Genomic DNA, 22,925 nt, shown 5'->3' on the forward strand with positions numbered 1-22,925 from the left:
CCAGGTACCGGCCAGCCCAGAAGACAGACAGCCTTGGGGACAGTGGCTCGCACGGCAGCCTGCACAGCACCCCAGAGCAGGCCATGGCCGCACAGAGCCAGCACCACCAGCAGTACATAGGTGAGTGCCCCCTGGCCTGTGCGCAGGGCTCCCGGGAAAGCTCCGGTGTCCACTCGGCTCTTCGGTGCTCGCGGGTCTCAGCACCAGCGGCATCTACGGGGGTGCTTTAAACAGTTGGCTCGTATGATACCTCTTTAACTACGTAGGAATGTTCTAGATCAACCCTTATGGCATCCCCAAGATTTTAGAATAGTCAGCAGATGCCCCCAAATGAATATATAAAGTGACCATCAGGAAAAAAAGTAAAGAAAGTGAAATGCCCGTTGGAAAGAAGTCTAGATGTATTTTAAAAGCTGTTGCCTCAGGACTTGGCTGCCCTCCTCGGTTTTCTTCCTTGCTTCCCTGGAGCGTTTAGGATGCTGGCTCTCCCCTCCTGGTGGCCCGACACACGGCTGCCTGGCCCTTCCCTGGGAGAGCCCCTCCCCTGCTGGCACCACGGCCGCCCGGGAGAGCGTCATGGGCCGTGCCCAGGGAGGCTTGCTGTGGTCAGCGTCCATACACACACACCGAAGACATCAGTGACCTTTGTCTATTTTTAGTGTGTTTTGGGAGCCCAGACAGAACCCTTCAGGGAAGTAGCTAGGGGCAGCCACGGCCAGCCCCCTCCCCAGATTCACTGCCCTGGGAAGCCCCCACGCCAGGGTGATGGGAGCGTCTGCTGTGTGCCAGGCCCTGGGCTCAGTGCTCATCTGTGTCAGCGTATTTACTGTCGCTGGGAGAGACAGTGTTGTCCCTGAGAAAACCAAAGCTTAAAAGTTGTGAGACCCGGGGCTGTGGAGCAGTCACTGGCAACCCTAACCCTTACCCTAATCCCCCAGCACATGGGCCTCCTGCATGGAGCCCTTCTGCAGCTCTGGTGACCCCGTTTTCCTCCCAGATGTCTCACATGTCTTCCCGGAGTTCCCAGCGCCCGACCTGGGCAGCGTCCTGCTGCAGGAGAGCATCACACTACACGACGTCAAGGCCCTGCAGCTGGTCTACCGGCGGCACTGCGAGGTGACCACCCTCCCCCGCCCCGCCCAGGGAGACCCTGAGCCTGGGCCGGGCCCCCCCCCCCGCCCCAGAGCCGGGGTGGAGAGCAGCGCGATCCTCCCCCCGGTGAGGCGGTCGGCCTTACACGTCACCAGAACCGCCAAACTCTCAGACGTCAGCAGGTGTCCCTGGGTGACGCGGAGGAGGCGGGAGCAGCCCCCTGCTTCCTCTAGCCAAGTAGATGGAATCTCCACTCACTAAACCGTGGCACATCCGTCCCCCCTTGGGGTCTCTGTCTGGATTTCAAGGGACCCCACTGCAGTAGCTCTCACAGCTGCCCACTTGGCATGTCCCGACAACACGTGATAGGCACAGTTCTTAACACGCACATCCGTTGAGGTCGACGGGCTGTGTTTATTCGCAGGCAACTTTAGACGTCGTGGTGAACCTCCAGTTTCACTACATTGAGAAGTTGTGGCTTTCCTTCTGGAACTCGAAAGCCTCCTCGGGTGACGGCCCTGCTTCTCTACCTGCCAGGTCACTGCCCTCGCCCCGCCCCTGCGCCCAGGGGCCACAGAGCCGCACTGGCTCATTTCCCAGGACCCCAGGGCTACCCTGCAGGCTGCGGCCCCCCACACTGTGACCCACAGACAATGGGTCCCCTTTCCAGGAATCGGCTCTCTGAGCCCCTCTGTGTGTGTGTGTGGTTTCCACACTCTAGTGTGTTGCCCGTTCCCTCGCTTCAGCACAGGGACTGCAGGGGGAACCCCGCGCGTCCCAGATAGAGGACATGTCATCCCCCGGCCACAGGCAGGGAAGGGGACGGCGCGGGGCCCACTGGGGAATTGGAGGCAGGGTGGGTTCCATCCTGGGGGCCCCCTGCCACCCTGCGGGCCACAGCTCACCCCGGTTCTCCCGTTCCCCACAGCGACGGGGATCCGGAAGGCGCCGTCCTCCCGAAGGACAAGCTGGTGTCTCTGTGTAAATGCGAGCCCGTTCTCAAGTGGATGAGGAACTGCGACCACATCCTGTACCAGGCCCTGGTGGAGATCCTCATCCCTGACGTGCTGCGTCCGGTGCCCAGTAAGCGGCTCCGCTGGCTGCTGCGCTCCCCCTTCGCCCGTGTGCTTGCCCTGCCCCCCCGGAATGAGGCCCAGGGGAGCGCCAGCTCACGCTCTGGGGAGGCCCGTCACTCTTGAGGTGCTGCCCACCAGCGCTGGCTCGGGCTTCGGTGCTCTCTGTGCTGCGGGGCTCCCAGTGCCGCTCCAGCCTCAGAGTTCCTCTGGGGCCCGAGATGCCCCCCAGAAGATCCCCAGAGGGTGGGGCCGAGGTCACAGGACAGCCCTACCCCTGTCGGCAGGTTTGCTGAAAGCCCTGGAGAGGGTCTCGACCCACTGTGCCCCTCCACCCCTGGGACCACCTGCAGGGCCCCCCACTTCCCCAGGGTGATAACACGCGCCCCACTCTCCCGCAGGGGGTACACCTGCCAGCCCCTTACAGGCCCTCACTTGGGGCCCCCAGCATCCTGAGGGTAGAAGCCCTGGAGTGAGGAAGCTGGGCCCTGAGGCCTCGCTCTTAATGAGTGAATGCAGTGCGGCGGGCATGGGTACACCTGGCCGTGCACGACCTGTCAATATTTGTGCCCGTTGTCACGACAAAAACTTCGGTCTTTCTTAATGAACTGGTCTGCTGCTTTTGTGCCAGAAAATGAGAAACAGCCAAACTCTTGCGTTTCTCCGTTGGGCTTGCGGACCGAAAACCGTTCATTGCAGTGCGCGATTATGGTCTCTATGTTAAGGTCTGAGTCGGGGTATGTTTCCTTTTACATTTTTGAAGTTTTTTCTTTTTTTAAACAGTCCAATTTGTTATTTGCAAGCCACCTCACAATAAATTTGGAAATTGGTGGAAGATGTGTACGCACAGGACTTCTCCTCAGCACCGTGGACTGTCCTCTCTAATGCGGGGCTGTCCTGGGCACTATGGGGGTTGAGCGTGGCCCCCCCACTCAATGCCGGGCGCTCCCCCCATTGTGACGACCACAGATGTCTGCACACATCCCCCAGTGTCCCCTAGGGGCAGAGTCGCGCTGGGGGAGGAGATAGAGGAGCAGAGATGGTGCCCCATTTCTTACCCGGTGCCTCCCTCACGGAACGCCCCGAGTTCTCCCGGGCGCCTTGCCGCGTGTGCTCAGCCACCTCTTTCTCTTGCTCTAGCGGCTTCACTGCGTGTGCACCTCTTACCTTCCTGCTGATTCCGATGCGCAAGACCGCCTTTCTCACTCTAAGTATCACGGCTTGTGTCTCCCAGGTACCTTGACGCAGGCCATCCGTAATTTTGCCAAGAGCTTGGAAGGCTGGTTGACGAACGCCATGAGAGACTTCCCACAGCGGGTCATCCAGACCAAGGTAACCGCTCTGCTCTGGGGGGCAGCTGGCAAGGGCCCAGGGCTCTTTGCCCTCTGCAGGCAAAGCAGGCCGCTCCCGTGGGTCCTGAGGACAGTGAGTCCGCCCCAGGAAGCCTCGGGGATGCTGGCGATGTGCGACGGGCACGAGCAGGGAGGGGCATGACAGAAGCTGTCGTTTGCTGTGATGTATTTGGATCAATTCAGAATAGATAGAATGTTTCTATGCGCTTCATAGGGGGAGGGTTTGATCTCCTTGCTGTCACCCTTACTGCAATAGTCTTGGCCACAAATCAGAATTTAAAATGTGGAGAGTGGGCCTCCGAGTGCAAAAGAGAGTGATTGCTGCTCTCGCAAGCGTCTCTTAGAGACCTGCATACAGGTGAGGCCGCGGTCCGAGCATCGGGCCTCCCTGACCACGGTCTGGAATTACCTGTTAGACCAGAGACTCTCAGTCCTCAGGGTGCACAGCAGTCACCAGGGTAGTGGTTAAAATCGCAGATTCCCAGGCCCCACCCCCACAAAGCCTGATCCGGTGGCCCTCAGCAGTCTGTGTTCCCCTGCCCCAGCCACCCCAGAGAGCAAAGGAATTCTCGAAACAGCATCGTAAGCACCCTGTCCTGAGTGCTACCTCACCGAGGCTGCGGCATCTGCTCTAGATGCCAAGACGCCTCGTGAGGTTCGTATCCTTCATTTATTCTCACTCCTCGGGTCCTTGAGACTGTCGGAAGGGTGGGGCCCTCTGCCCCCTCCCCTCTGTGCTGTTGCGGAGCCCACGCACCCTCGCCCTCACCGTCTGCGCCTCCCCCGGCCACAGGTGGGTGTGGTCAGCGCCTTTGCCCAGACCCTGCGCAGATACACGTCCCTCAACCACCTCGCCCAGGCAGCCCGGGCCGTGCTGCAGAACACTTCCCAAATCAACCAGATGCTCAGTGACCTCAACCGCGTGGACTTCGCCAACGTGCAGGTGACTTGCTCCCCCGCGATGGCCCTCGGCCTGGGATGGGGCCTGGGGACAGGCTGCAGATCAGCAACGACGTAGGTGTGACCCCCACCCCACTGGCCTCGCCTTCCAGCCTCCAGAAAAATGCTCAAAACCACAAAATGCCACCGGCAGTAAAACCCAGCATGCGTGAAAACAAGGTCAGGGCGGAAGCCCCCTGCGGCCCACCCAGGGGCCCCAGGCCTCCACTCCACGACCCCACGGAGCTCCCCCCCCCCCTTGCCCAGGTGCTGGGACCCACACCTTGGTTCGCCCTCTTTAAGAATCTACCTTCCCGCTGCCGGTTTCACAGCGCTCTTCTCTGGGCTCGGAAAAGCGCAGGCTGTGCTCGCGTGCGTCGTGCCACAGTGCTGCTCACGCCGAGTCCAGGCTGTGAGTTCATCCACTAAACAAAACACACACTTTTAGAGAAATGAGCGCTTGAAAGTAAAACACCACAAACACGCGGTGTGTAGTCTGAGCTCCGGATGCCGGAAGCATGGGTTTACGCGCTTAGAACCGGGCAGGCTCCCTCTCTGGCTGTTGGTCCGTCCGGCTCCACCCCTGCGCTCCACGACAGGCAGCCAAGGCCCAGATCGGGTGCTGGTCCCCGCGCTCCCCCCTCCCCGACGGCGCTGGTACCGGGGGCCACACTGACCTGCCACCCACGCCCCACAGGAGCAGGCCTCGTGGGTGTGCCAGTGCGAGGAGAGCGTGGTGCAGCGGCTGGAGCAGGACTTCAAGCTGACCCTGCAGCGGCAGAGCTCCCTGGACCAGTGGGCCAGCTGGCTTGACAGCGTGGTCACCCAGGTCTTGAAGCAGCATGCTGGCAGCCCCAGCTTCCCCAAGGCTGCCCGCCAGTTCCTTCTGAAATGGTCCTTTTACAGGTAAGGCCGGCTTCATTTCCAAGGGAACTCGGGGAAGGCGGGGACGGGGGGCCCCAGAGGCCCAGCTGCATCCTCAGCAGGCTTCCGGGGCAGGCACAGTGTGCTGGCGTGTGCGGCATTCGGCCTGTGGCTTTTCTTTCCAGACCTGCACTCTCCTCCGGCTGACGTGAGGCCTTCAGGAGAAGGGGGCTGGCGCAGCGTAACCGCCAAGCCACAGCTCCCGGGGGTGGGGAAGGGAGCACGAGGAGAGACCCCAGGGACCCAGAATGCGAGTTCGCTTGTTTACCTTTAGGGGGCTTGGCCATACAGAGCCAAGAAGCTTCTGAGGAGAAAACATCCCAAATCCCAAGCCGTTCCACTCTGTCCACTGACTTGGCCTTGGGGTCCGCACACGGCTTTCCACGTGCCGGTTTGGACACGGCGGTCAGCACCTGGGTTCCCTCCTTGGCTGCCTTTGCTAAGCCATCTCAAATCCACAGCCCGTCGAAGCCACCTCTGTTTTCCCACTGCCAGACTAAGTGCCTTAAGAGTGCATCAACACCCTGGCCCAGGAAGACGTGCAAAGCATTAAGTATAACGTCATCAACTGCTCTTACTCCCTCCCACACCCCGTCGTTCACACACGGGCAGAGTTTCAGCCCGTTAAAAAAGTAACAAGGGCCCGCTAACATTTTCAAAAGTTGATTGGAGCAAACACCGCCTCACATCGGGCAGCCCCAACCCGCAGGTGGTCAGTGAGCGAGGACAGAGGTGTTGACGGAGAACTTGCAGGAGCAAAGCAAGGAAGTGATGTGATTGGCTTTAGCTGGAGCGCCGCGGCTGCCGCCACTTCGGGGGGAGCCTGGCCCTTTGTGGCCTGTGGTTCGAGGGTTCACTCTCAGAATCCTGTGCGTCGCCTCCAGCGTGGTTCCGGTTTTCTCGGGCCACAGGGTGTCAGAGCCACTGCTGGGCAGGCCCCCTGCTTGGTGACTCTGTCAGGGGCTCACACACATCTCCTCCCTGCCTTGTCTCCTCCTGGTACTTTGCTACCACAGCGACGAGTGGGGAAGCTCTGAGGTGGGGCAGTCGGGTGTTTGGGACCAGAGTTTGGGGTTGGGGGCCAAGTGATCTCATTCCTTTAGATCAGGGGTCGCTTTTTCTGTGAAGAAGCAGATGGTACGTATTTCCAAGAAATAAACTCTTATCGGCACACGATATGTAAATGAACAGGCATGGCCAGTGTGCCAATAAAACTGTATTTATGGACACTAAGCTGTGAATTTCAGGTACTTTTCTTGGGTCGTGAAACATAATACTTCTTTTGACTTTGCTTCCAACCATTTAAAATGGTAAAGACCATTTTTAGTTCGCAGGCTGTACAGGCGTAGGCCGTGGGCTGAATCTGGTCTGGATTTGGGGCCACAGCTTGCCAGCCCCTGCTGCAGATGAAAGAGGCAACAGCTCCCTGAAGTTCTGTCTCGTTTTAGGCGCCTAAACCGCTGACTGAGGAGCGAAGTCTGGGTGGGAGGGAATCCCAGGAGGAGGGAAGGCCAGGAAAGGCTGTCCACTGTGGGCGAGTCATAAGGGCACCACAACTGACCACAGGCCACTGGCCAAGTAAGGCTTGTGTCAGACAGAGACACGATGTGACGTTTCCACGGCCTCTTGCTTGGAGCTGACTGCCCCACCCGCCTCCTGTCCCCCTGTCCTCCCCTCAGTCACAGCGGACACAGGGGTGGTCTGGGCAGCTGGCGGTCCCCTCGTGGGTCTGTGGGGCCCCCCCAAAAGCCTGGCTCGACCGCCTGCCCGCGACTCCCTGCTCCCCGGAAGGTCCCCAGCCTCTGTCTGCCCACCCCCAGCTCCATGGTCATCCGCGACCTCACGCTGCGCAGCGCTGCCAGCTTCGGCTCCTTCCACCTGATCCGCCTGCTCTACGACGAGTACATGTTCTACCTGGTGGAGCACCGCGTCGCAGAGGCCACGGGAGAGACGCCGATTGCTGTGATGGGAGAGGTGAGGGCCCGCCCGCCCCGGGGACCCCAAGACAGCATGGCGGTGTGTGTGACGCAGCGGACGGCCCAGGGAGGCCCGTGGCTGGGAGAGAGCTCGCACGCTGGAGCCAAGCGACCTGGGTTCAGACCTGGCTCCTCTGCCACCTAGAGCGTTCCTGCCCCTGAGGCAGACCTGGAACACCCGGCCCACGGGGTCTGCTGGTGTAAAGTACATATAAAAGGCACCATTCTGGCCATTTTAAAGTGAACAGCTCAGTGGCATTTAGTACATTAAGAGTTGTGTGACCACCACTTCTAATTCCAGAACATTCCATTGCCCCAAAGGCAAAGCCCATCTGTGTCAGCAGGCACCACCATCCCTATCCCCAGACGCTGGCACCTGCTACCCTCCCTTCTGCCAGGGTCGGTTGGTCTGTCGTGGGCGTCTCACACGGGTGGAATCTCACATGGCGTGGCCTTTCGTGTCTGGGATCTTTCACTGGACATAATCTTTTGAAGGTGCAGCCACGCTGTAGCGCGGATCCTTGCCTCACTCCTTCTATGGCCAGATAATATTTCCTTGTGCGGGCAGTCAGCACTGTGATGAACACGTGGGTTGTTCACCCCTTTCGGCTGCCGTGAACAATGCTGCTGTGAACGTTTGGGCACACGTTCTTGTTTGAATACCTGTTTTCATTTCGTTTGGGTACATTCCTAGGAGCGGAATTGCTGGGTTGTGTGGGGTTGTTTTGAGGAGGAAATGAGGTGATGCTTAGAGAGCTTTTAGTACCTAATAAGCCTGTCACCATTCAGAGGCCACAGTCCCTTTCCTCTTGGTGGCCTGAGCAGTCAGCACCCACTCAGCCCTCCAGCAGCTCCCAGGCAGGACCCAGAAGGTGCCAGAGAGGACACACCAGCATCAGCGCCACTTCACATGGGGGAACCGCTCTCGCCTGTGTTAACTGTAGATAGAGGACAGTGCTAACATTCACCAGGACCAGGCACCTCTGCGGAGGCCTCTGACTCTGGGCTTCTCTCTTCCAGTTCAACGATCTCGCCTCACTATCACTGACGCTGCTCGATAAAGGTGGGTGTGGCTGTGGCTTTTCCATGAGGCTCTCCCAGGGGTATTCCTCCCACCCTGGGCCTAGTGGAAATCGAGGCAGCTCCCGGGCTGGGTTGAGGGCCTTTAGGAGCTGGCATCCAGACAGGCTGATGTGGCCCGGGCAGCGGCAGGTGTCCCGGTGATGCTTATGCAGGCCTGGCCCCTGCTGGGGCTCAGAGGAGCAGGGCTCAGGATCCCATCTAATCCTGCTCCCCAGCCGCCTCCACATCAGGCCCAGGAGCAGGGCCACAGCCCTGGGCTGCCTGCCTCCAGCTGCCCCTACCCCACCCCATTCCCTGCCCCATGCAGTAGGGGGCACCGACTGCTGAGGGGGACCCTGCCGGGAGTGTGCCCCAGCAAATGGACACTGGCCAGGGGAGGGCTCCAGAAAGGAGGCCTCCCTGGGCGCTGCAAGGCAGTGTCCACGCCTGTGCACCTCTCTGAGAATGTGCTTCTCTCTCCCTCCCTCCTGCGGCCCGCGCCCACGCCCCTCATCCCCAACACTAACCCTGCAGATGACCTCGGCGAGGCTCGAGGCAGCGAGGCCGACTCCGACGCCCGCAGCCTGGGCGAGCCCCTGGTGAAGCGGGAGCGCAGTGACCCCAACCAGTCCCTGCAGGGCATCTAGCGCTGCGGCGCCTCCCGGGCTCCAGACCGGCCCCGCGAGCTCTGCGGAATAGTGCCTCTCAGATGACGGGACCTTTGCTCTGACTCACGGGGCACCAGTGCACCCTNNNCTCTTCCTCCAGAAGAAGACCGTCCTTCGCCACGGCAGAAGGTCACATCGGGCTCCCGGTGCCTGAGCTGCTCACCTGGTGCCTTCTGGGTCATCTTTTCCTTCCGAGTGTTCTTATCCTCTCCTGGGCCGGACCAAGAACTTTGGTCCAAGTCTGCGCACCCCGCCTGAGAGCTGAAAGGGGCGGTGCTGGGCGAGCTGGCGCCTCCACGTTGGGCTTCTCCTTGGCACAGCTGCTTCCGGCTTCCACCAGTATCTTTTAAAACGCAGACCCCAGGAGGGAAGGGGTGTCCTGCAACTGTTGGACAGTACTGAGCCGGCGGATGTCCACGGAGCCCTCTGCCCCGGTGCCCTGTGGTGGGAAGGGACCATCTCCACACTGTGCCCGGGGCCTCCTGCCCTGCCGGCTGTGCTGAGGCGTGGACACCGGCCCACAGGAGCCCCATCTGCAGGCACCAGAGGTCCCCAGAAGCAGCTGTCCATCACCATGGTCCCATGTGGCCCAAAGAACAAGTCACAGAAACGGCCCGCCCAGGCCAAGACATAGTGGAGTCTTTAAGGATCAAAACCAGAAGTTTTATCAGCAACTGGAAGGATGTGGGTTCTCTCCAAGTTCACAGCCAACATCAAGCCAAACTGCTGGGTCTGGAATGAGTTTGTTCCGAGGGGGCTGGGTGGTCGGTATTTCAGTGGCGCCTTCAGAGGGCAGCCATTGGGCCAAGTCTGCCTGGCTCCCACTCCGTAGAATCTTCTGAAATGCCTGCCTTTGAATTAGCAATCCTGGAGCACTCTGACCCCGGGCAAGTCCCATCTTGAACTGCTCAAAGTGGAAACTCTTCTCTGGGTAAATGAATCCCGAGGACTTGCATAGCCCTTGAACTTTGAACACTCCGGATCCGTATCCGCCATAACACATTGCACTTGGTTAGCTCCGTGCAAGAGTTCTGCCCCCAAACCAACTGCAAAGAAGAAAGACAAACCTCTGGTCCGGGAAGCACCATCTTATGAAATGCAATAGTTTCTCCTTTTGGAAATAAGTTTATACCAATAGTTTTGTGCTCTAATTGTTATTAGAATGTTTCTTATGAACATGTATATTGCAGTGTATTCGGTCCCTAATATTTTTTTTCTCATTCACGCAGAAGGTACTAATGTAAACTCACGTGGCCTTTAAAAACCTGACTTCTCAACAAGCAGGAGCCCACCCACACCAGGTGTGCGGGGCAGTGTGGAGGGGAAAGACAGGAAAGCTAGGCGCTTGTTTTAGAAACCAAAAGTCTATCATAATTACAATGTTTGTCTGGTTTTTACAGTTCAAGACTTAGATGAAATCAGACAGAAAGAATGTCTTTAAAAATATATATCTCCTCTCCTGGGAGACATTTAAGCTCACGGTTCGCGGATTGTCACGGCCTGCCTTTTCTTCCACGTGGGTTAAACTGTACAAACTGGGTTTCCGCCTTACGCTCCTGCCTTTGCAGGATTCCGCAAGGAACAGCACAAATGATGGTAGAGACACGCACCTTCCAAGCCCGTTCTCATTTTTCATGGCAGAGCCACACTCCAGCTCCTCACTGCCACACACACACGGTGGCCTGGGAGGGAGCGGGCCTCCCAGCAGTCCAAGCCCGTGCCCTGGACTGCCAGCCTGGCCAGGCTCCTGCCATGCGAGGCTCCGAGGAGAAGCAGTGGCCTCCAGCACTTTATTCTTGGCTCTCTGGGGAGTGTTCCAGAAGGAGCGGATTCCCTGAGTCTCATTTAGCAAGGCCAGCTCTGGGCCAGAGATGGCAAGAAAACAGTTCTCAGCCCAGGATGATCAAGACTGTTTGTAAGCAGACTAGACTTATTCAGATATGGCAGAATAAACCCCGGCTCCAGCCACTGACGAAACCTGCCGGTTGTCCCCAGGGCTTCTTCAGGAGAGGGGCGGGGGCCAAACTTGGGGATCCCCTACAAATCACTGCGTGAGCTTGTTCTAAAACGGCCAGTTCCTGGGCCCCGTTCACAGAGCGGCTATCTGGTGGGATTACCATGGAGGCTGGGAATCCGCCTTGTTTGGACCACCCCTCTTGGTGGGGGATGGGCTCTGACACAGGGGATTATAGGACTTCGAAGAAACCCTGCAGAGGAGACCAACAGGCTCCGGAATAGGAAGGGCCCACGGATGGGAAGATGTTCCAGAAACGTGGGACACAATTCCTGGTCAGCCACCCCTAAAAGTTGCTCCCCCATGCCAAGGCAGTGCCCCATATGCCCCAGAGATGCTCAGCCTTGGCCCCAGCCCAGGCCCATCTGTTCCTGGTAGAGGCCCTGAGGCCCCCAGGGGACACTAAAATCGTCTACTTGGGAAACTCCCAGGACACAACCATGCAGACTTCCCTTCAGCTGGGCGGCCGGGCCCTGTGTCTGTGGCAAGTCCCTGCCAGGCTCTGAGAGCCCAATGGAACCTCAACTCGCCCCATCCTTTTATGGTTCGTGATGGCAGGCCCTCTCCAGCCTGAGACCCCGAGCAGTGCCAGCCCTTGCACCAAGCACTAGCCACCACCAGCCCTCCCTGTCTGAGAGCCAGACCCAGTGCAGGGGTGGCAGGGTCCCTGGAGGAGGAGAGCCAGACTCTGCTCCTGGGCCTGAGTGGCTGGTGATGGAGTGAGCACAGGTGATGCCTCCATGACCACTGCCCCAGAAGCCAGAGAGGAGATGACCAAGGGAAACTGCTGAAGGCCCACAGGCTATCAAGTCCCTCAGAACACCCACTGGGTAGGGACCCAGCGCACAGGGGCCGAACAACAAGGGGAATCTAGTCCTACCAAGAGCCTCTGGGAGGTTCTAACTAATCACAACGGCTCCATACTAAATGCTTCTGTCCAGTCTCCTCTTCCTGACAGTAGGTGTTACCCACATTGTACACACGGGAAAATTAAAGCTGCTGGCTGGAATGCAGATATGATGGCTGGAGCATCAACAGCCATTTTAGACCTCGAGATGGATATCATATAATAAGGATGGCAAAGCAATGAGACAGAAGGAACCTGGATCCCTGGTGATCATGGAGCTGCATTACAATCCTGATGACCCACAGTCAGAGTTCAGTAAGCTGCAGTGGGGGGAGGGGGGCAGGGGGTTCCTGCCTCTGGGAACTCTCTGGTAGCGAGAACTCAGAAGCAAGCTGTGAGGTACACCCCCCCACACACACACACACACACACCAGTGTGCTAAGAATGGAGAGACTCTCTCCAGCTGAGGGTGTCACCTGCTCCACCACTTTTCCTCTGCAGCTGTGGCTGCTGCCCGTCTGCTCCCGGCTCCCGCTCCAGAACTTCATCCTTTCACACCTTCTGTGACCTCCTCCAAACCCAAATGGGAATGCCCCTCCACATGCTGCTGACCCACCCCACAGTGACCCACCCACAGGAGCTCTGCATCTGACCTTTCGGGCCTCCTGCTTGTGTCTCCACCACGGCGTTGCCCACCATCCATCCAACCATCCAGACCAGAAACCCAGGGCCATCTGCCTTGCCCCCACCCCTCCTACCTCCCCAGAATGCCCATAACACAGTCACGCTCTCCTTCCTCCTTGCCACTCCCCAACTCCTCCTGGCCAGGAAAGGCAGCATGGTGGAGAAAATAGGGCTAGGCTATGCAAGTTTGAGTGCCAACTCCACGGTCACGAGCTGTGCCCTCAGGTAAATTACAACTGACCCCTGAACAACATGGGGGTTAAAGGCGCCAACCCTCCTTACAGCCAAAAATGCACGCATAAATTTGACCTCCCAAAAGACTTAACTAATAGCCTACTGTTGACTGGAAGCCTTACCAATAAACAGTCAATGAACACATGTGTTGTACGTTATGTGTATTATTACTGTATTCTCAAAGCAATCCAGAGAAAAGGTTATTAAGGAAATCATAAGGAAGAGATGATATTTACAGCACTGCACTGTACTTATTGATATAAGTCTGCATATAAGTGGGCCCATGCAGCTCAAACCCATGGTGTTCAAGGGTCAGCTGTACTTAGATCAGTTTCTCCATCTGCAAAAAAAAGGTAATAAAAATACCTACCTCACTGCATTGTGAGCTTTAAATACGTTAATACTTAGTACTGGAGTAAGCATTCAACAATGGTGTCTCAGCCTCGGCACCGTGGACACTTGGGGCCAGACCAATCTCACTGGTGGGGCGTCCTGGGCACTGTGGGATGCGGAACAGCAACCCTGGCCTTACCCATCCCCTGCCAAGCGCACCTTCCCTCCCCCAGTCATGACAACCACAGATGTCTCCAGGCATCGCCCAGTACCCCCCCCCCGGGGGGGGAGCATAATGGACTCCAGGTGAGAACCACTGGGCGAGAGCACTATCATGATGACCAGTTCCCTGCATCTTTTTGAACCTTGGTAACCACATCAGTTATCACTTGTCTTTCTCTCCCCACACCTCACACAAACCCTCATCCACTCAAGGCTCCAGTTCTTGCTCCTGGAACTCAGCCCACGGTCTCATCTGGGGCTCTTTCACCTTCACTGGACTTCCCACCTAAACTCCATGCCTTCACGCAGACACACCTGCCTTGTTAGTTCTTCTCTTGACACCTCCTCCACGAAGCCTTCCTGGATGCTCTCCCACTAGATTAGGATCCTTTATATCCCACCTTTCCCATAAGCACTGTGGGTGAGTAGCTCTTGTCTGCCTTGTTCAATAGCCTATTTCCCAGATATAACACTGTGTATACGTAGGCTCAGCAAACATTTAGTGGCTGAGTGACTGAGAAGGTTTCTGGGAGAAGGTGCTATTCATGGTAATCATGGGAAGGTAGGGGAAAGGAGGAAAGAAAGCACATGGAGGAACACTAAGGAATGGCCAAAGGAAAGAAAAGAAATCCATTCAGGAGGCCACCACCAGCACTTTTTTTTTCTAATTGCAGCTGGGCTTTAGGAAAATTTATTCTGGTACAGTGGGTTATACATAAACCGGAAGCAAGGAGGCCAGTTAGCTAAGATGGTACAAGTGAGGGGTGGGGAGTAGGGATGGTGGAGATGGGGTAGTGGAGACACAGAGGGGGAGGGGAGCAGGCAGAAGCCAGAGGTCCACTAGAGCCCGGTGCCTAACAGCAGATCGAGTGGGTTATGAAATCAAGTTGGTGGGTTATGATCAGTTTAGCTGTTTGTTTTTTTGGTTGGTTTTTTTTTTTTTTTTTAATGGATCAGGACAGAGGTAGAAAAAATGAGAAGTACTGATGGGATAAAGATAAACCTAACTTTGTAAAGTTTTTGTTTCAGTGTAATATGTGCGTATACATACACAGATTAGGTATTAGGCTGCCATATGAGCCTAATGTACAATGTACTGGATATATGACATGTATTGAATATACATATCTATCAAAAGCCACAAGTACTAACCAGTCATTCTCAACCTGTTTTGAGGTCATAGGTCTCTTCTAGAATCCTCTGTGATAGATGTTTGTGGGGTTTTGCCCTCCAGCATCCAATCCACCTTCTTTTGGAATAACACCCGGATTACCTTTTGAGGAACAACCTTTCTCCCATGGATTTAAATACCACCTCTATGTGGGCACTGGAGGGAATGGGCTTGGCATATGCGGGGAGCAGTGAGGAGGCTAGTATGGCTGGCTACAAGGTGAGTGAGGCGGGCAGGAGGGAGACATGCAGGGCTTCCTAGATCCTAGCCAGGACTTAGGGTTTCATTCCAGGAGTGAGCGCCCCATGACCTCAAAATAGATTGAGGACTCCCCCCCATCAGCTCTCAGCTGTGCGACTGCCCACCCGACACCTTCACTTGGATATCTCGAATGGCAAATGGCATCTCAGACCAGCAGCTGGGCACCTGGAGGCATTCGCTCAAGAGTTGATAATAAATAGTTGGAGGCATGAACTGGATAGAGTCATAAACTGAATAGATGGGGAAAGCAGGGTCGGGGGCACAAGGTAGTAAGTGCCCCACCATGCTGGACCCATCCAACACTTTCTCCTAGAAGTCTGAATTGCGAGCTGAATGTAAGACTGAAAGCAACAGAAGTGTGGGGGTTCTCCGAGAGGCGCCCCCCCCCCATTCTGCTAAACAGTCTGCCAAGACCCACTGGAGCCTACCCAGCTTCTTCTTTTCCCCCTTGATCTTAGGAGCATCTTCATAACTTTCCAGAAAATTCTCCCTTTGCTTACATTTGCCAGAAGTGTTTTTGGGGGTTGCAACCAGTGTCCAAATCAACACACCCTCAGTCCCCGTGAATTTTGCAGTCAGATTCAGAAGGGATTCTCCGACCTCCCCGAAGTCCTCCCAGGATGGAGAGGCACTGTTTCAGAGGCGGCCTGGGAGAGTAATCCATAGAGCAGCAAGCGCGGTGCAACCAAGACAGGCTCCGTCTCTGCTGGTCCAGCCAGCGCCTACCTGACCTGGTTCATGTAAGATGCCAGACCCCCCCCCCCCAACTGACACAAGAGCCTTTGAGTCCCCAACAAGTTCAGTAATTTAGAAGGACCTGAACGGCTTCCCAATCCTCTGCCGCCCCCCAGTGGTCACTGTGTGACACGGCCTCGTCCTTTTCCCCTGGGGACGCACAGAGCTGGGATTTTTGCCTAGACTGGAGGCAGTTTTGTTTACTAAACTGCAACAATGCAAGATAGGAAAGACCACAAGCAACAGATTGAATGAGCTAGCTTCCTTCTTTCCCTCCTCTGCCTCCCCTTCTCTTCCTCAAATATTCCCTATTTATTTACATAGATTCAGAGTATCTCCCCATGAGATACTTGGTAATGACAACGGGAAAAGTAGTAACCTGGTAGAGGCTATCTAAACCAAGTGATCTAAATTATCACGAATTGTACAAATCTACATCGTGTGCCTCCTGATGGGACGCACTGAGATGGACACACCACTGCTGCATTATTCCTGCCCAAAGCTGATAACCTGAGTTTAATCATGAGGAAACATGAATCAAACCCAAAATTTAGGGGCCTTCTTCCAAATAACTGGGAGTACTCATTACCAGTGTCATGGTCAAGACAAAGTAAGACTGAGGAACTGATCCAGACTGTAGAAGACTAAGGAGAAATGATATCCAAGTGCAACATGGGATCCTGGACTGGATCCTGGGACAGGGAAAGAAATCACTAGTGATGAATGGTTGAAATTGAGGTAAGATTTGTATATTAACGAATAATATTGCATCAGTGTGAATTTCTTAGTTCTGATCATTGCACTGTGGTTACATAAGGTGTTAATATTTGGAGAAGCTTGATGAAGACTAAAGTAGCAAAGACATTAGGGTTCGAAGCCAAGAAAGGATTCCTGAGATGTCTTTGGTGCAAAAAGGTGGTTTTATTGAAGCACAGGAACAGGACCCATGGGCAGAAAGAGCTGCATGGGATCATGAGGAGTGGCCCATTATATACTTCCAAGTCGAGAGGGGGTTAGGGATAGTATAAGTCTCTAACGCATTCTGGAAGCAAGGTTTTCAGGACCTTGAGGGGGTATCTATTGTTAGGAAAATGTCGTTTATTACTAATAAAACCTTAGTCATGAGACCCTCCAGATGGTTATCGGTGGGTCATATGCTTGGGTGATAATTGCCAACATGTATCTTGGGGTAGGGTAGAGATAAAGGAAGTTTTGAAAGGAATTTTTAATATGTTAAAGTAGACTTACAGGATCCTGGGGGTCGAGCTAAGATTGCCTTTTGCCCTTAGCAAAGTATTAACATGGAGGCAGTTGAGTCCCTAGAAGAATGTCACCCTGCCTGTTTCAAGGACTTGTTGATAGGCTGTAAGTAGTAAGGAAATTTAATAATTTTCTTTTGCCTTTGTTTCCCACATCGAAGACTATATGGAATTCTTTGTGCTATTTTTGCAGCTTTTTAAGTCTGTATTTTAATTTGAAAAGCTAATTTTTAAAAATTACAAGTAAAATAGAGTAAGTATTTCCTCCCAATTCCATACTATATTTAGCCGCTGCAGAATGGGAGTGAGGGAAGCTGATGCACCCAGCTTGAGTCAGGGGGCCCCCCCCCATTAGCATTAGCACCAGCCACATCGGACATTCTGCTGTCAGGAACTCCACCTGTGTGGACTGAGGGAGGACAAGGAAGGGTGCTGAGTGGAGGAGGCAACCCAGGATGACTCCCCTTGCCCTCACCTGACTGAGCTCCTTGAGGGTGGGGAACTGTGTAGCTGATTAATCTCTGCGGCCTCAATCTCAGCATGGGGCTGGGCCGGAGCAAATACCTGCCCGTGATGGGAAGACGAGAACCTAACTGCAGCTGTGAAGGCCCTTTTTACTGAGCCCAACTACAGAAGCCATTTCGTACATGGCTGTGAAGGGAAGTTCACAGTTCTCAGAGCACAGCCAGGGCTCAGGGGGTCCTCGGACTTGTCTCCTGGTGATCCAAGGAGGAAGCAGGCGGCTGAGAAGCCAGCCGATCTGCAGTTTAGGGTAAATCATTTGGATCCTTCCATTTCCCACTCCCAACCTTTGTATTAGGAAAAACTCCAAACTCATTGCTGTGGCTTACGAGGTCCCGCATGCCCCCTCCCTGGCCTCATTTCCTCACTCTGCCCTGGCCACACTGAACTCCGCACCACTCCTCCAGCTCACCAAGCTGGTTCCTGCCTCAGGACTTTGCACTCACAGATCTCCTACTAAGTGTCACCTCCTCAGACGGGACTTCCCTGACCAGCCAATCTAAAGTATCCCCTTTTTCCTTCCTCCCTTTCTTTTGTTCTGAGTAGGCTCCTTGCCCAGCGTGGAGCCCAACTCGGGGTTTGAACTCATGACCCTGAGATCAAGACCTGAGCTGAGATCAAGGGTCAGATGCTTAACCGACTGAGCCACTCAGGCGCCCCAATATCCCCTTTTTCTATCACCGTCACAATACGCAGTTTTATTTTCTTTGTAGCACGAGTCACTCTTATGTTACTTTGCCTGTCTACTGTAAATCTCCTTACAAAAGAATGCAAAACTCCATGAAGACAGGGTCTGTCTTGTTCATCCTGGGCCCCAACATGCAGAACAGTGCCTGATGCACAGTAGTGCCATGGATATATATTGCTGTGTAACACTTAAGGGCTTGTAAGAGCAACCATCCTTTAATTTCTCTCTCATGGTTTCTGTGTATGAGGAACAGGAAGGGCTAGCTGGGCAGTTCTCTCCGGGTTTTGCCATGTGGTTTCTGTGTCTTGGCTTCCTCACAGCATGGTGGCCTCAGGACAGATATCGCTGTTTACATGAAGACTGAAGGTTTTCAGGTTTGCTTTTCCAGCAAAGCAGATGGAAGTTGCACCCTCTGTCCCTGTTATGACCTAGCCTCACAGGTTACAGTGTCATTTGCACTGTACTCTATTCATCCACCACTAACGAGTCCACCTCCACTCAAGGGAAAAAACAGGGACCTTACCTTTTTTGATGGAAAGAGGGTCCAAGAATTTGGGACCTTATTTTCCAACTACCACCAATAAGTGATAAACAAATATTTATTTAACAAATAAATATTGCCTAAGTTAATTTGTTAGAGGAGACCAGATAAAGCAAAAAGGGGCCTAAGGGGCAAATGTTGGCTGCCATTGGCACTTTGGAGACAACTGTGAAACCAGAGGAAATTTAGTTGACTCGTCAGGCTTGTAGGTTTAGCATCTCTCTCTGTCCCTTGAAAAACCACAATTGGATTATATTTAGCAAGTGATGACATGTTGCTAGGAGTTGCCCAAAGTGTGGGATGGATGCGGTATATGGAACGACTTTAGGAGACATGCAGACATAGCATTAGATGACACCGAATCGCATGATTTACAGTTATCTCGTTTTCAGTTCTCTTGCAGTACTTCTCATCGTGTCAAGGAGAGTTTCCGCTGAGTGATAATATGCCTTTAATAACCCTCTAATACTGTGCTAATCTCTCTTTACATCAAAGAAAAAGCAGGCTTGGGTTTAGACACACGGCAAAAGCCAAGAAGACCTACCCAAGGGAAAATATATATAAAATGAAATATAATGAATATAATGAAACCAACAAACTAGAAATGAGAAAACCTAAGCCTGCACACTGTTGGAGACCAGATGGACTCAGTGACCACCAGGGTCCTTTTGAGCCTTGACATTCCAGCTATTCCTAGAGAATTTCTAATTCAAGGTCTCTGGCCTCTGCTTACATTTTGGTGGCAAAATCTAGGGTAGGAGAATCAAGGCATCTATTAAATAAAGTTAGTGTAACTCTTAATAGTATTAACCATTTCTCAACCCCCAAAATAAATGAAAGTTTCTGAACAGTGCTGCTCAAGGTCTGACATGTTTACGAAGCCCCTGGGAATCCTGTTAAAATGTGGATTCTGATTAAGGTCTGGTTTAGGACCTGGGATTCTGTATTTCTTTTTTTTCTTTTTTAAGATTTTATTTATTCATTTGTCAGAGAGAGAGAGAGAGAGAGCGCGCACCAGCAGGGGGAGAAGCAGACTCCCGCTGAGCAAGGAGTCTGATGTGGGACTCCATCCCAGGACCATGGGATCATGACCCGAGCTGAAGGCAGACATCCAAAGAACTGAGCACCCAGGCATCCCAATATTTCTAAGAAGCTTCCAGGTGATGCTGATGTTGCTGCTTTGGGGACCACAATGAAAAAATAGCAAGTTCTAGGAACAAATATAGTGTGTTCTGAGCATCCCTTCCTAGCTCTGCAGTTACTGATGTTCACATTAGTAGACTGAAATCAGCCATGGTTGAAGAATTTACACCAAGAAAATCAGCACTACAAACCAGGGTTCATTTCATTGTTTTATTAATTATGTTCTAGCCTTAAGAAAGTGATAGGAAAATATAAATAAAATTTATAATAAACTATACCAAACAAGCACACATATAAATACACATACGTACACACATACTGACACACACATTCTCCCCCAGAGAAGCAGTTGTTAAACATTTGTCATGCCCCCATAGGTCGTAGAGATGCATACAGGGCAACCATGTAGATTAGGGATTGGCAAACTTTTTCTGTAAAGACCCAAATGGCAAATATTTTTTTTAAGATTTTTATTTATTTACTTGGGGGGAAGAGAGAGAGAGAAAACACGAGTGAGGGGAAAGGCAGAGGGAGAAGCAGACTCCCTGCAGAGCAGGTAGCCGGAGGGGCCCTCCACCCCAGATCCCTGGGATCATGACCTGAGCCGAAGGCAGAGCTTAACCCACTGAGCCACCAGGCGCCTCCAAATGGCAAATATTTTAAGTTTTCTTGGCCAGTCTCCATTAAAAAGGAGTCAGCACTGCTGCTCCAGCTTGAAAAGCAGCCACAAACAATATGTAGTGTAACTATTTTCAAATAAAATTTTATTTATGAACACTGAAATTTAAATTTCATCCGATTTTCACGTTGTGAGATAATTCTTCTTTTTCCAACAATTGAAAGTGTAAAACCTTTCTTAGCTCACAGGCCAGATGTGGCCAACAGGCCGTAGGACCTCCTTGTCTAGATCACAATGGAAGAGGAGTGGAGCTGGGACTCACACCGGATTAGACTCGGGACACAAAGGCCCGGCAGAGGGCTCAGCAGGTGCAGAGACCCGACGGCTGGAAGGCGTTCGGCATGCTTCGAGGCCTGAAAGACCCATGTGGCTACACTGCACTGAGCAAGAGGGGAGCATGAGAGCAAAGCATAGGGAGCTTCGTGAGACTTAACGAGAGGTTTAGAATTTACTCCAGATCCAGGAGAAAGCTCTCTGGACGCGCCGAGGAAAGATGGGCCCTTGATCCAGTTTATATTGTTTAAAGACCCCTCTGCCTGGCGCTGTGCGCGACCCGAGCGCGGAGCCCCCCAGGAGGCGGCGCGGTCTCCCCTGGAGAGCGGCGAGGCTGGCCTGCGTCCTGGCGACAAAGCAGAGCCAGGAATGCGTTCCCACAGACTCCCCGCAGGTGAGCGAGGAGGCGAGGAGGCGCGGGCGGGCGGGACACCTTCAATCGGCCCGCGGGCCGCCCCTGCCCGACTCTCGACCGAGACGCTCGAAGCCCCGCCCCGCGCCGGGCGCCGTTCCAGGGCTCCCATCCCGGCGGTCCCCCAGCCCACAGCGGGCCCCCCCCAATACTGATCCCTCCTCCTGACCGCTCTCTCCGACCTCTGACCCTCCCCAATTTCCCCCACCGTCCCACGTGGCCTGAGGAAAACACGGGCCTGAATAACTGGGCCTTCAGAAGGGGAAACTGAGGCCGCACGTGACAGGGCGCCCCGAAGGTCTCCTGTCAGGCCTGCGCACGTGGACAGTCCCCCGCCCCCCTCAAATCCAGAGATTCACCTCGGGGAAGGCCTCAGTCGCGGCTCCCTCGGCGGCTCACGATCCCACCGCAAGGAACTCCTGGAAAACGAGTAGAAAGCCGGGGCGTCGAAACCCAGCCCCTCCGCGCCGCCCCACAGAACGTTCGTTCCCGCGCCGCGGCAGACTCGCGCGAGGCTCACTACGCATGCGCCCTGCCCTGCCCACGCCCCCTTGGTCGGCGGGAAAAGGAGGAGGGGGAGGGGGCAGTTAGTGCGCAGGCGCATGCTCGGAGCGTGGCCGGGTCGGGACAGCCACCCGGAGCGAGACTCCGCGCCCGTCTCAGTGCGCAGGCGCGAGCTGCTGGCCTCGCTCGGCGTCAGCTCACGAAGTGCGCACGCGCGGGAGTTTCTGGCAGAAAGCAGGCGAGCCCGGGCCGGCGCGGGGCCTTGTGGGAGGGCTTAAGGAAGTAAAATGGCGGACCTGGCGAACGAAGGTAGGGGAGGCGCCGTCGGGGGCCAGCTGGCGGCCCGGGAACGGGCGGCGGGAGGCCGAGGGGCCACAAGCCCGAGGGGTGAACACCCCGGAGGGCGGGGGACCGTGTGCTCCGGAATAGTGGCCCATCGGGCCCCACAGCCGCTCCCCATTGCGTCCCCTCAGGCCGGGCTCGCCGGCCCGGCCCATCACTCCCGGCAGTCTCGGCCCTGCCACCGTCCGTCCAGAGGGCCTGGGAGGCCAGTGGAACCATGGCTCTGAGGCCCTTCTGCTCCCCGGGCCAGGTCGGGGCCTGAAGGGGGCGGGAGGTGCGGCCTCAGCGCCTTGGCCTCAGATGTAAATAGACCTCCGGGCCTGGTCGTCGCCCAGCGCGCCACGCTCCCTCCCGCGCCCCCTCGTTCCTGGGGACCGGGCTTGCCCCTTTCCCCCGCCTGGCGCCGAGCAAGCCCACTCCCGAATCCTGTGGGGTTCTCATCCTACGCGGGCCCGCTCGGTGCCGAGGATGGAGGACCTGGTCTGTTCCCCACCCCCCCGGACTCGGCCCCCAGTTCCCGCCAGTTCCCCCAGATCCTTAGTGGCGACCTGAGAGCCGCGCCTGGTCTCCCTGCATTCAGGTCTGGCCGCTGAAAGCCCCGGGCTGCTTTTTGGCCCTTTTCCGTTGCACTTCCAGAGAGGGAGAGACAGAGCCTGTGCGAATTCCCTCCTCTCTGGAGCGCTGACATCCCACCCGAGCGTTTTTGACAAGGTTACCGTTCCAAATCCTCTTGAGAAAGCACTCCATAAGCTCATGTCTGCTTAAATCAATAGTGGTGTTGATATCTCGGTAGCCTCAGGACTTCCGAGGCCTATTTTTAGCTCCCTCCGTTTCTAGGTGCACAACTGTAGTTCTGGCAAGCTGTCTACCTGCCCGGCCCTCTTCCCCCATACCATGCTCCCTGCTCCCGGGAGGCGTCCTGAGGTTTCCATACTGAACTCTAAGAATGCGTAAATGAAATAATAACTGGCCACC

At 55.0% G+C, this 22,925-nt stretch overlaps 1 protein-coding gene and 2 long non-coding RNA genes across 5 annotated transcripts in view; 1 reads left to right on the top strand and 2 right to left on the bottom strand.

Moving 5' to 3' along the window:
• LOC121102564 overlaps positions 1–5,263 on the bottom strand; it is a 54,999-nt gene extending 49,736 nt beyond the window's left edge. Inside the window, exons 1-2 of the long non-coding RNA XR_005834658.1 lie at positions 5,134–5,263; positions 4,767–4,881 (exon numbers count right to left, since the gene is read on the bottom strand). This is a non-coding gene — a long non-coding RNA (uncharacterized LOC121102564). The remainder of the gene's footprint in view (positions 1–4,766; positions 4,882–5,133) is intronic.
• The window catches only part of RFX2 (regulatory factor X2), a 92,534-nt gene extending 83,369 nt beyond the window's left edge, over positions 1–9,165 (top strand). For all 3 annotated transcript variants that reach the window (XM_040629496.1, XM_040629498.1, XM_040629497.1), the window contains 10 exons: positions 5–120; positions 998–1,116; positions 1,517–1,629; positions 2,021–2,175; positions 3,400–3,497; positions 4,311–4,460; positions 5,154–5,362; positions 7,201–7,354; positions 8,377–8,419; positions 8,953–9,165. In XM_040629496.1, the coding sequence (XP_040485430.1) occupies positions 5–120; positions 998–1,116; positions 1,517–1,629; positions 2,021–2,175; positions 3,400–3,497; positions 4,311–4,460; positions 5,154–5,362; positions 7,201–7,354; positions 8,377–8,419; positions 8,953–9,065 (1,270 nt within the window). In that variant the 3' untranslated portion in view covers positions 9,066–9,165. The remainder of the gene's footprint in view (positions 1–4; positions 121–997; positions 1,117–1,516; positions 1,630–2,020; positions 2,176–3,399; positions 3,498–4,310; positions 4,461–5,153; positions 5,363–7,200; positions 7,355–8,376; positions 8,420–8,952) is intronic.
• A 10,771-nt stretch (positions 9,166–19,936) lies between these two features.
• Positions 19,937–22,925, bottom strand: part of LOC121102565 — a 3,494-nt gene continuing 505 nt past the window's right edge. Inside the window, exon 2 of the long non-coding RNA XR_005834659.1 lies at positions 19,937–21,125. This is a non-coding gene — a long non-coding RNA (uncharacterized LOC121102565). The remainder of the gene's footprint in view (positions 21,126–22,925) is intronic.

Source organism: Ursus maritimus, unplaced genomic scaffold, assembly GCF_017311325.1.
Source record: "Ursus maritimus isolate PB19 unplaced genomic scaffold, ASM1731132v1 scaffold_14, whole genome shotgun sequence".
NCBI lineage: Eukaryota > Metazoa > Chordata > Mammalia > Carnivora > Ursidae > Ursus > Ursus maritimus.